The following is a 13,372-nucleotide window of genomic DNA, read 5'->3' as shown; positions in this document are numbered from 1 at the left end:
CTAAGAACTGCCGCCCGCCATACACTATTACCCACAAGCGCCTTAACAGGGCGCCGACGCTCGCTCCTCCCAAACATCTCAGGACCAATAAGCCTACCCACACTACCAAAAAGCTCATTCCTATTATCGACCTCAAGCCACCACAGTCAAAAAAGCTCCAACACCTTAAATGTGCTCTATTAAATGTTCAATGATATTATTACCAGCCAAGACTTAGATATGTTAGCCATAACAGAAACATGGTTGCATTCTGCCTCTGGCCCTACTATCAGCCTAGCTTTACCATCAAGTTACTTGATCTTAAGACAGGACAGGGTAGCTAAAACGGGAGGGGGGGGGGTCGCTCTAATTTTTAAAGACACCCTAGCCTTAAGACAGACTCCCACCACCGGGGAAGACACCAATGACATCCTCTCAGCCAAACTCACCCTTTCCCCTAAACATTCATGTCATATATAGACCCCCAGGCCCTGTCAATAACTTCACAGGCATAGTCAACCATCTCCTTGGAAACAACATCAAACAAACTTCCAAAACACTGCTCCTAGGAGACCTAAACCTTGGATACAATGATAAAATTGACAAAGCAGCTACCACTCTCACCAGAAACCTCACAGATCTAGGATTCACACAGATAGTTACTGCCCCGACCCATAATAAAGGCTGTATCTTAGATTGGGTGGCAGATCACAACTGTGGCTCCACCCTCAACTCCAATACAGCCCTTCCATGGTCTGATCACAACTGCCTTCAATTCTGCATTCCCATGTCCTTATACTCCAAACCACTTATACCCACACCGGCCAAGATAGCCAGAAGTGCCAAAAAACTGACAGCAGACAATATACGTCCCTTTCTCAACAACCCCTGCCTAGCACCTACTTTCTCCTCTGACCCCAACATTCTAGCAGAGATCTTCAAAGACACCCTTACCCATGCCATCATTAACGCCGCAGCTCCTCTTGAAAAAAAAAAAAACATTTTTCACTCCAACTCACGGTTCACGGAGGACCTATTAAATCTACGCCAATGCAAGCGCCAAGCCCTCAAAACATGGCAGGCCAATCCCTGCGATGCCACCAAAACAGACTTTCTTTGTATTTCTAAAAAATACAGAAGTGCCATATTTAAGGCGAAGTCATAAACCTACAATAAACGTATCATGAAAGCTAACTCCCACTCAAAAGAGCTTTTCACTATCTTTAAAGAGCTCACCGTCCGCCCTATCTGTACAGATGAGATTGTTAAGGATGAAGCCTGGTGCAATAGCATCCAAACAGCGATGTTAAATAAAATTGACCTTCTTCAAAATAAAATAGCAGAACACTTCAAGGCCCTGCACCCCCAACAGACCCTCTCCGTCAATGCTGCTAAAGATAAGCACACTTCCAAATTCAATTTTTCTCCAATCACCGAATCCGATGCTCTCCACATCCTCAAACAGCTCAAACCATCTCAATGCAAAGGCGATATATGCGCCCCCCCAACATCATTAAAGAGTGTGCGGCACCCTTCACACCGATCATCACAGCATTCATTAACGCCTCATTCAAGACGGGCAAAGTCCCTGACAGCCTTAAAGAGGCGTGGGTGCGCCAGCTCTTAAAGAAACCATCCCTGGACCCTTCCCAACCTAACAACTACCGGCCCATTACAACAGTTCCATTTCTTCTAAAAATCTTAGATAAAGCTGCACACATGCAGATACAGTCCTACCTGGAAAATAACTCTGTCCTAGGGAAAAGGCAGTCCGGATTCCGCAAAGGTCATGGCACTGAAACCGCTTTACTAGACCTGAAGAACCAAATTACCCTAATTTTAGACAAAGGCAAGCCGGCCCTTCTGCTCCTCCTAGACCTCTCGGCAGCATTTAATTTAGTCAATCATGCCATCCTCATTAACCATCTCACTCAGGCCGCACATTTCTCCAAACAAGCCACAAACTGGATCACCTCCTTCCTCGAAGGAAGAGTGATGAAAGTGTTTTCCAATATAGCTAACACAGAGCCTACCACCATCAGGCATGGAGTCCCTCTGGGCTCATGTACGGCTCCTACTCTCTATAATCTTTTTACCAAACCTCTCTTTGATAAACTGGATGCACTGGGATCACATACACCAACTACGCTGACGATACCCAAGTATTCCTCCCGCTCACAGGACTCTACCATCAGGACGCAGCCACCCTCCAGAATATATACGCTACCATCCAAGCATGGATGGCCACGAACGGCCTATGTCTTAACGGAGATAAGACCGAAATTCTCATCCTTGGTCAAAAATCCACTCTCACTAACCTCGACCCACTCTACACCAACTTCTGCATAGACAATTGTGTCATCCCAGTTCTACCTTCTGTTAAAACACTAGGAGTCCACATCGACGCCTCACTCTCCATGGACAAGCAAGTCAACTCCAGTGTTTCTGTCTCCGCCCTGAGCATTAAGTTCATTAATGCCATCAAACCTTTCCTTACCAAAGATAACTGCCTCTCTATTGGCAGAGCCACCATTGGAGCCAAACTAGATTACTGTAATGCGCTATTGGCTGGCACCTCCAACTCCAATCTCAATAAACTCCAAACAACACAGAACAATGCACTAAGAGCAGCTCTCAATATACCTAAAAAGGGACCACATCGCGCAAGCCAGAAAGACAGCACACTGGCTACCTGTCAAAGAGCGCATTACATTCAAAATACTTACCACCGCACACAAATGTATCAACTTGTCTGCACCTTCATACCTGTCTGACAAGCTAGCCAGATCTCACTCCACCAGACCAACCAGGCAATGCCACACCAACCAACTTAGGGTCCCACGCATCAAACGAGCCAGAGCAGGTGGAATAAGTTTCCCCTACATTGCCCCCAAGCTATGGAACGCACTACCTAGCACGCTCAGAGCAGAAACCTCTCTCACTGCCTTCCGAAAAAAACGGAAAACCACCTTGTTTAACTAATTCCTCTTCCTTTGTGTCGTCTACTCTCTCCTCCTACTCTCCTCTCTTCTCCTCCTCTCCTGTAGCTACCTTTTTTTTCCTCTTGCAACTAAGTAATGACTTCACTGTATGTACAACAAGTCATTTTCATATCTGTAACAAGTGCCATGATGCCCTCTGGGCTGCCTGTGCGCTAAACAAGTGTGAATAAATAAATAAATAAATGCAATCAAACTCCTGTGGGTCTTCAGCGATCATTGAATGCTTTGAATGTTTTTATGAAATAGCATGATTTGAACATCAACATTTCAAAAACTATGGTTATGTTGTGGCCCAAAAAAGATGAGGCGTTCCTTTGTATGGGAAATTAACAACAAGAAGCTGAATGTTGTAACACAGTTCAAGTATTTGGGTTACACGATTTATAGCAACCAAAAACGCCTGGAGCACTGGCATTCTTTATTGGAGAGAAGTGTGCAATACAGCTCTCAAAAGAGAAGTATTCCCAATAGGTATGGAACATTTTCAATAGCCCCAGTCATTTCCTACTATCGTACGAAAGTACTACCTGCCCTCCTCTATGACACGAATATAACATCGATGGTAGAGGAACCTCTGCATAATCGTCTAGAGGGTCGAATTTGGCAGAATGTTTTAGGTTTACCTAATTGCATGCCTATTCCAGTGATTCAGAGGGAATTGGATTTATCCTGAAATGCTGCTTGGCTGAAGTGGAAATCCATTTTCTTTATGAGATTTATTAGTCTTCCAGTAGCAAATTCCTGTCTTGAGTCAACTTAATAAGATAATGGTGTTGAACAACTGTACTTAATTCTCTAGCTGGGAATTTTGCTGCTGCTGTATGAATTGGGTAGATCTGGAGATGTGCTGGAGCGAGATCCTCTAAGAATCAAGAGAGCACTGTATGAAAATGTCTATTACAATTGTAGATTTAACTAGGAGGTACCATTTATTTGGAAGTGTAGGGAAGGTGGAGACACCTCTACTGATGTGTAAACCATATTTAATGAAATTCCCATGTACCCTTTGGAGGAAGAAATGTATGAGATTCTGGCTGAACCTCCAACCAACTTTAAATGTAGATGGGGCTTGCACAAGTATGGAAAGAGAAGGTGTATATTCTGCAGTGATGGGATATCTGTTGAGACATTAGAACATCTTTTAGCAGTCTGTCCCCATACTATTTCCCAGCAATGCAAATATTTTATGACATTTTTGTATGAAAGAAGGTTTTATAATTCGTCAGATTTTTGGAATGGACAAAATATCCCTTTTTATTGCAGCTATTAGAAATGTTGATGAAATATTAGATTTGTCCTTATTGGTGCTTGTTTTTATCTTTGTGATTACTGCTGGTTGTATTCTTGATGGATGCTCTGAATTGCTGGTATTTGCTATTTGTTACACTTTGATTAATTGTTGAATTGACGGTCCTGTTATTGTGTAATAATTTGCAATTTATTTGTGAAAGGCTTATTTTTTAGCCCATGTGCTCAATAAAAAAATAGAAAACAATTGTTGACTTCTCTGCATTATCTACAAATGACAGCAATTCATGAAATATGCATATCTATTTACAAGAAATTGCAGCATTTAAGGGGTGCATGCTAAAAGAACTGCATTGTCAGAATAATTAAGTATTGCTATTGATTGGGCTGCCATTTAGAAGTATTAAATGTTTAAGCGCTAGCAATATTTTCGTAAAAAGAAGACCAATAGACTAAGTACACAGACATATTATATTGATGCATTATGGCATCAAGTATTTCAGAGCTGAAAGTGTATCAGGGATTTGAGAAAGTGTCCCCAATACACCAAGTATGCCGACAATACGCAGGTTATCTTTGAGCTGACGGTTGACTACGAGAAGGACACACAGTTAATCAACAAGACGTACAACATGATTCAGGGATGGATGAATACCAATTTGCTGGCATTTAATAACAGCAAGACTTATGTTGGTAGGCTCGAGTCAACACCTGGAAAAGTTAGAGGCCAGGTACAGCCAATTCGAAACTGCAGATGATGTCATCCAAGTGAGACCCTGGGTGAAAACGCTCGAAGTCCATTTGGACTCGATCTTGTGTGACATAAATCAAAGCCTCCTGTGCCTACACAGCTAAATTAATTAGGCAGGTAAAACCTTATCATTGGCCAACGTATCGATGTTGGCCAAAGCTCTTGTGAACTTGAGAATTGCTACTGTAACAGTATTCTCGCAGGCACTTCCAGAAATACCCTGAAGATGCTACAGGTGGCCCAAAATAGTGCTGTCAGAGCAGTGTGTGGAGTGGACTGGCGAAAAATTACCATGTCACTAAGGCCCGGAGATCTCTACATTGATTGCCGGTCCACCCTCACATTTCATATAAAATGTCAATTTTAACACATAAATGTCTAGCAGGGAAAGCACCTGTATACCTGATGAAGAAGCTACGGAAGGCCCCGGCCATACGTTCCCTTTGTTCAAATGGCCTCGATAAATAACATCAGCCAAGACACATGTTAAAGAACTTTGGAGGTACTAGTTTCGACATCCTCGCCCCAAGCATTTGGAATTCTACTCCTCTAGAACTAAGAAACATTCCAGGCCTTCCTAACTTTAAAAAAGTCATTAAGACGTATTCTAAAGACTAGATTTCCCATCTTGGATCTCTTGGACTTCCCGGGTTACTTGGCGTTTCTATCTCACTTATTCTGACTTTCCACCTTTTATGTGTGGGTGTTCTCCTGTTGTATGTGCGCACTGAGGCCTTCATGTGTGTGTTACACATTATAAGAATTTCTTAATAATAACTCACTGCAAACTTACAGTGCATTTTTATAAAGCAAGAAAACAGCAAAGAATCTTGCAGCGTCCCTACCTTTATTAGGCTAACTTCATAATTTTGTCTACTAGCTTTTATGACACAGGGTATCTTCCTTAGGTAGCAGATAAAATATGTCAGCCTAAGAGCCTGATCCCGAGTTGGCCGGTATCCCGGCTGCGATACCGCCCAACTTTAGCACCCACCGGTCCAGCAGTATTACCGCCAGATCACAGGTTGGGCGCTAACTGTAAGTCCCTATCCCTCATTGGGTCCTGTACCCAATGGGCAATTCTCTTGGCGGGTTTACCCCCAGCTCTGAGCTGGGGGTAACCACGCCAGACTTGTGATAGGGCCAGCCCTTAAATGCAGCCGTAACACCATAAATGAGGGCGAATGCCCAACTCGTGATCAGGTCCTAAAAAAAAAAAAAAAGGTATAACTTCCACATTTTATTGTGTTTGTGATGCTGCCCATTTAAGGGTTGCACGCACGTGGCGGAGTGAGGTTGCACTCTGACGCGTGCAGTACAAATAAAGGGAGCGTTCCCATCCGCACAGAGCGGCCAGGGAGCTCTAACTGAAAAGACGTATTTGTGTGCAGTCTGTGGGGGGTCATTACGAGTTTGGAGGTAGCCATGGTGCTATTAGCGCCATGGCTGCCTCCAAACTCGTGTCCGGGTTCCTTGAATGGGGACTTACCGGGTCATTCCAACCTTGGAGGACCCGGTAAGTCCCCATTCAAAATACCCATCCCCTTTCCCATTCGAGCCCCCATAGGGCTCAATGGGAATGGGGAGGGAGCTAATAATGGGCCCGTTAATAACGGGCCCGTTATTTGCTCCCTGGTCCTTTAGAGGCTCCCGCTACGGACGGCTGGTTTTACCAGCCGCCCTTAGTGGGACCCACTAAGGGACCTCGTAATGCGGCGGTAAGGGGTTAACGGCACAGGCGTCCTTACCGCTGCTATTAACCCCTTACTGCCAGCCTGTGACAGGGGTGGGACTCACAGTCACCCGCAAGGGCGCGGGGGAACACACAACAGTGGTGACTCAGCAGGAATGCATCCCGGGCCAGGCGGTGACATTGGCAGTGATTATTTTTTCTTTAATGCATGTTTCACCGTCCGATAATGCCGAACGGGAGGATGCAGACCACGCGGTTGGTGGCCATTTTGTGAACCGGACCTAGGAAAGTCGCGGCTTCATTCTGAAGTGTCGGTGGGCCATCCATGGCCAATTTTTGGAACCTCTTGCAGCAGAGGGCTGCTAACACCACATGAAGTGGTTTTTGATGAGAATTTTCATCCATTTTCATCGTGTTTCATCGAGTGTAAGGTGAGGATCCAGGGGAAGCCTGCTATCATACTGGGGTGATCCCTGGGCCCACCTGGCTCAATTTTTGGGACTTCCACCCATCTGGGTGAATAAACTGCGCATAGTGGATGGCATCTCCTGGTTGGTGCTCCCTGGACTGCAAGTTTTCTACTCGGTCAGATGTTTTCTTGAAAGTAGAGGCACATCAACGCTGCAGGGAAGGTGGTGTGAGTTGCGGCCCTTGTGTTATCCGATAAGGGTGCTCATGCGTTCATTGCCATGGATGGTGACAGACAAGCGGCTCCCCAACAACCTCCTGAGCCCGTTCAGCCTCAGGCTCAGCCCTCTGCATTACCAGTTCAGCCTCAGGTGCAGCCCCCTGCAGTGGCTGCTCAAGCACAAGCCCCTACTGTGGCTGCTCTACCTCAAGCTCAGTCCCCGGCACTGGCTGCACAACAACCGCCTGGGATGAGACCTCCAGGTGCCCTCCCATCTATGCCTGAGATTGATATCTCAGGTGCGCCGTCCAGTCTGGGGCCTCACTGGAAGATGTGGACGGACAGACTTGAAATGTACTTCATGGCCACAATGGAGACAAACGATGACAGCAAGGTGGCTACCCTGTTCTACTGCACTGGGCCGGCGGTGCATGAGGTATTTCTGTCTCTTCAACCTTGTGACGTTTCCTATGATGCGGCGAAGGATGCCCTCTATGACTACTTCCTTCCTCTGGCAAACGCGGACTATGAGAGGTTCCTCATGGGAGCAGCTCGCCAGAAAGACGATGAAACGCTGGACCCTTTTTAATGGGAGACTGTGTAGGTTGGCGGTACCCTGTGCGTGGGACAATCCAGAGACAATGATTAGGAACCAACTGATCCAGGGGTGCGCATCTGGAAAACTGCGCAGGCAAGTCCTGAGGGAGCCGGGCATCACCCTCCCTTGCATCTTTGAGCTAGGGCGATGCCAAGAGGTATCTGAACTACGTGCATCCCACATGGAGGCTGGGGTACGCCCCAGTAAAACGCAGGACATTGTGCGGTGGGCCATGGCAGAGGGACCAGACGCCCATGGATTGGTCCACGCGAGAGAGGATCAGCCCCAGTCAACTCATGCTCGAAGTGTGGGTATGACCTGCCTCACCTTGCGGAGTGCCCAGCGGCACCAAAGTCCTGCGGCAGGAGTGGTGGTGCGGACCATTAACCCCGGATGTGTAGGGCCCCACTTCCAGTCATGGTCCCAAGAGGTCCAGAGAGGGTGGGTTTCTTCAGGCAGCAGCGCCCATTGAATGTCACCAAGATCGATCAAGCCGAAGAAAGTTCAGCTCTGGATGAAGAACGTTTTCTTTGTCTCCAGTGTGGGTGTCCTGAGAGCAAAAACAAGGCGACAACCTCAATGTCAAGTGCAAGTAAACAAATCATCTGTTCTGGTCCTGGTGGACACTGGTGCATCGGTGAATGTCATGGCCCGAGAACACTGCAACGCCATGGTATGTCCGCCCAGCCTGACAACACACAAAAGGCGCGCATATTCACCTTTGGGAGCGCAACGCCAATTCCGCCTGACGGTGCATTCGTCGCAGATGTGAAACATGGCGGGTCAGCGATAAGAGCCTGTTTCTACATCACACCAGTCAGCAGCAACACCTTGCTGAGCTTGCAGTGGCAGAGGCTTTGGGCATTGTGAGCTTCGCCTATTGAGTCTATGTCAAAGACATTCAGGTACTGTTGGAAATGTATGCAGCTCTCTTTGAGGGGATTGGATTCATGACTGGTGAGCCGGTGAAGTTGCACATTGATGACTCTTTTTATTTATAGTGCAATAGCCAAAATTTGACTTTTAACACATTTCAACATACAGTATACAAAATAAAAGAATTAATACAAAATCAAAGAATATCATCCATCAGTTTACAAGTTTTAAATAGAAGCACACATCATAAAAGATGAAATTCAAATCAACACAAATCAACATATATAGTTCAATCTGTTACTAACTTCAATTCCCTTAAACATCTTCCCACCTCAATTGATAAAGCTGTCTCCTTACCAGAAGATAATCTAGCCCAAAAATCATCGGTATTAAGATGAGACTCATCATGGACAAATCTACCAAAAAGCCTGGCCCTGATACTCCAGGTCCCAAGACAATTAGAAAATAAATGCTTAATAGTCTGAACGTCATTACTTGGACACCTGTCACAAATTGATAAGGTCCCCCCTTCTTTATCTCTGATAGCTAATAATTCTAGAGTAGGGAGTAAATTTAAACGGAATCTCAGAAAAGTGGATCTAAACCAAGGGTTAGGGGACTTCTTTCAATAAGCAGGCACGAATGATAAGCGTTTATCCAGCAGTGTCATAGAGGCTGATCTTTTGGTTCTTCGCATATCCTCAATCGTGTGAATCCAATCAGCCAATTGAATTTTTTCTTTCACTTTTAAGGGGTTCTGGAGAAGCAGCACAACATTGATGACTCTGTTCAGCCCATTGCCCCATTGTGGACCAGGAGTTGGACAACCTAGTTAAACTGCACATAATTGAGAAGGTGGAGGGCCCGACCCCATGGGTTTCACCAATTGTCGTTACCAGAAAACCGAAGTAACCAGACTCTGTCCAGATGTGTCAACATGCGCTTACCCAATAAGGCCATCGAGAGGAAGCAACACCCGACGCCCACCATAGATGATATTATCACAGAGCTCCAGGGTGCTCGGTTTTTCTCGAAACTTGACCTATGTGCCGGATATAATCAGGTGGTGCTGCATCCTAAATCGAGGTATATCAGCACCTTCACCACTCATCATGGCTCATACCAATACAAGAGACTACGTTTTGGGGGGTGTCTTCGGCGGCGGAGGTGTTTCAGAACATTATCCGAGGGGCGCTGGCTGATCTGGAGGGCGTACTAAACTTAAGCGACGATATCCTGGTGTTTGCCAAGGCTGAAGCGGAACACCTGGTCAAAATTGGCAAAGACATTTGAACGCCTCCAGTCACTGAGTCTGACATTACATCGTGATAAGTGCGAGTTCCTGAACACTACTATTGAATTCTTTGGTTTTGTCTTCAGAGAGGGAGGTGTATCGCCAGACCCGCGCAAAGTGAAAGATATCATCGAGGCCCGCCCTCCTGAGAATGTCGCAGAGGTGAGGAGTTTCCTGGGGATGGTCATGTACTGTGGCCGTTTCATTAAGAACCTGGCATCTCGATCTGAGCCCCTGCGGGCCCTCACCTAGAAAGATGTGACCTGGCAGTGGGTACCGCAGGAGCAGGCGGCGTTTGATGACATCAAGGGATCTTTCACGGCAGAGGACATTATGGCGTTTTTCGATCCGGCCCTCCAGTCGGAGATGGTGGTGGACGCCAGCCCGCTGTCGTAGACGGAACAGCGATACTCCCAAATTGAGGGGGAGGCACTGGCTGGGTTGTGGGGCTTCCGCCACTTCAGACTATACGTGCTGGGAAGGCCGGTGACAGTGGTAACAGATCACAAACCACTGTTGCCCATATTGGCCGGTTCGTCCTCCAAACCACAGGCGAGATAGAACGCTGGATGCTTGCCCTGTTGGAATATGGGGTGTCACTTGTGTACAGGCCAGGCAGTAACAATGCCGCAGACTATCTCTCCAAACACCCACGGGAGGACACTGGTGGGGCACAGTCCAGGTGTGCTGAGGAAGCGGATGAGCACGGCCAGCTCGTGGTGGAGGCGGCCACGCCCAATTCTGTACCGGTGAAAGAACTGGAACAGGCATCGGCGATGGACGAGGGTTTCCTGATCCTCAAAGCGGCCATCCAGCAGGACTCATGGAGGATGGTGATAGACTCTCTGGCGGTAAGGTCGGCCCTGGAATAACTGGGGAGGGTACGTGGTGAGTTGACCTTTGCAGGGAATGGCCTACTGCTGAGGGGAGACCGTATGTATCGCAATCCCACAGATCAGAACGCAACAGATGATTGAGCTGGCCCATCAGAGACACTAAGGCGCAGCCAAGACCAAAGCACGACTACGCCAGAAAGTCTGGTTCCCGGACCTCGACTGGAGGTGTTCGTTGCATCATGTGGCTGGTGCCAGGCGGTGCCCCAGTGCTGAGATCAAGCCCATGCCATGAGGAACAAAGCCGTGAGAGGTGGTCCATGCAGACTTTGGCTCCACGTCAAGAGGCACGCATTTCCTGGTGGTGGTGGACGAGTGGTCCCGCTACCCGGAGGTGGAATTCATCGAGTCTGTGGCATTCGACTAGGTGGTCGCCACTCATGGACTGCCCAGGGTGCTGTGCTCTAACAACGGCCCACCCTTTCAGGGCGAAAGCTTCGCCGGATTGATCGAGTATGGCGTGCACCACCGCAAAGTGACCTCATTGTGGCCACGGGCGAATGGTGAGGCGGAGAGGATGATGCGAACTCTAAACTCTAAACAGTGTTTACAGGGGGCCCTGTATAAGTTCCTGCATGGGTACAGAACCACCCTGCACACACCTACGGGGGTGGTCCCGGCAGAAGCCATGTTTCAGAGGTGTACACGAGATCTGCTGCCAGAGACAGGGGAGCAGGAGAGCACCGTGTTTGACCATGATCAAGTCGAGCGGGAGTGAAGAGAGAAGACGGAGCAGGAGAACATCAGGAGAGGACTGAGAACTCAGAGGCTGGCTCCCGGGGTTGAGGTGCTGGTTAGAAACCGGCACCGTCAAGGAAAGCTGTCCCTGACCTACGTGCCGGAGCCCCTGGAAGTGGTGGCAGTGAATGGGTCAATGGTGACCGCGTCTGATGGAACAGTGTCCGTGACCCGGAATGCCAGTTTCTTCAAGCAGCTAGGCGAAGCAAGGAGTGAAACTGCTGGACAAATGTTGGAGGTACCGGACGAGGGCGCTGGTTCCGTGACCTCGCCTGGATCCCCAGCCCGTGAGTTGGTGGGCGAAGGGACTCCGATCCGGGAGGCCTGCAGGAGGTACCCCCAGAGGACTGGGTGAGGGAAACCTGTCCATCTTACCGACTATGTGCTTGAATAGAGACTAATTGTGGATTAAGAACATCCAGGGAACCAGGGTGGTTGTTATTAAAGGGGTCTCCGGGGTTATGTTTGCAGTGAAGTTATATGTGTGGTAGGTAGTGATCCTTCGTTCATGTGTTCGGTTTGTTATGAAAAAGGAGGGGCGTGATGCTGCCCCTTTAAGGGTTGCACGCACGCGGCGGAGTGGGGGCGTTCCTGGCCGCACAAAGCGACTGGGGAGCCCGAACTGAAAGGACATGTCTGTGTGTAGACTGCGACAGGGGCGGGGCTAACGGACGGTCACCCGCGAGGGCGCGGGGTGAACACACAACAGTGTGTGCCTTAAAAAACTGCACTGCTTATTTGGCTAACACCGCATTTCTCATTGCAAAGAAAACCATCCCGACTGTAGACGTATGTTTCGTGAGATTTATTATGTTTTCCAACTATTCTGCAATTGTGACTGTAGACGTATGTTTCGTGAGGTTTATTATGTTTTCCAACTACTCTGCAATTGTCAGGTGCTTGGTACTGTTGCCTTTTCATTTCAGAACAGGGGTATGTTTAGTATAACACTCCTCCTTTCCGTCTGCAAGTGAGACGGTAGTTGATCTTAAGTTAGCAGAGCCTGTGGATGTCCACAACATCACACTAATATAGTACACGTCTCCAGCCCAGTCACATTCAAATGTTTACTAGTACATCTCCTGGACCCCAGCTCTCCCAGATCTATACGTAGCTGACAGACCTACGAGTACTTTCTTTTGCAGTACATCGCTTTAAGGGCAGGATCAGCGCTCTCTTTAGCTACTCACTTGTTTTTGCAGGTTCTCCCCATCTTCCTCGGTCATAGTGATCACACAGCTGCGTTAGACTGTGTCACGCAGTGCTGCTAACTGCGTGCTGTGAAGCTTCTGGGTATTCCAGAGTTCATTCATAGGAAAGTACAGGGTTGAACATATACGCGTCACTGGCAGGGAACAACCTACACGTGACTAGCTCTCATTGCTACTGTAATAGTAGCGCATTCAGTGGGCGGATTGATCGGCTCAGAGTTCTAATAAACAACTAGACTGCTAACTTTCTGTCATGGATGCGCGAGAGCTGGGCGCCATACTTGTGGAAATAACAACACTGGAATCTCCGACTGTCTTTTACAGCCAGCTACCGGGCTTGTAGCCGAAAACTGTTACGTTACGTGTTTCTCCAAATTATAGCAGCTAGGTACAATAGTAGAAAAAGGGAGGGCACGATGGGGTGTACGGATGAGAGAGGAGGCGGTCTAAAAACACCATAT

General features: G+C 47.7%; 1 protein-coding gene across 7 annotated transcripts in view; it reads right to left on the bottom strand.

Annotated features, from left to right (window-relative positions):
- Positions 1–13,075, bottom strand: part of IMPACT (impact RWD domain protein) — a 624,075-nt gene extending 611,000 nt beyond the window's left edge. For 4 of the 7 annotated variants that reach the window (XM_069620926.1, XM_069620927.1, XM_069620925.1 and 1 more), the window contains exon 1: positions 12,891–13,075. In XM_069620926.1, the coding sequence (XP_069477027.1) occupies positions 12,891–12,926 (36 nt within the window). In that variant the 5' untranslated portion in view covers positions 12,927–13,075. The remainder of the gene's footprint in view (positions 1–12,890) is intronic. The other 3 variants (XM_069620930.1, XM_069620929.1, XM_069620924.1) reach the window with 2 other exon arrangements.
- Between the last annotated feature and the right edge of the window lie 297 nt (positions 13,076–13,372).

This window comes from Ambystoma mexicanum, chromosome 5q (assembly GCF_040938575.1).
Source record: "Ambystoma mexicanum isolate Mex_15411 chromosome 5q, UKY_AmexF1_1, whole genome shotgun sequence".
Lineage (NCBI taxonomy): Eukaryota > Metazoa > Chordata > Amphibia > Caudata > Ambystomatidae > Ambystoma > Ambystoma mexicanum.
The sequence above is the reverse complement of the archived record's forward strand: the minus strand, read 5'-3'. Positions and strand labels throughout refer to the sequence as shown.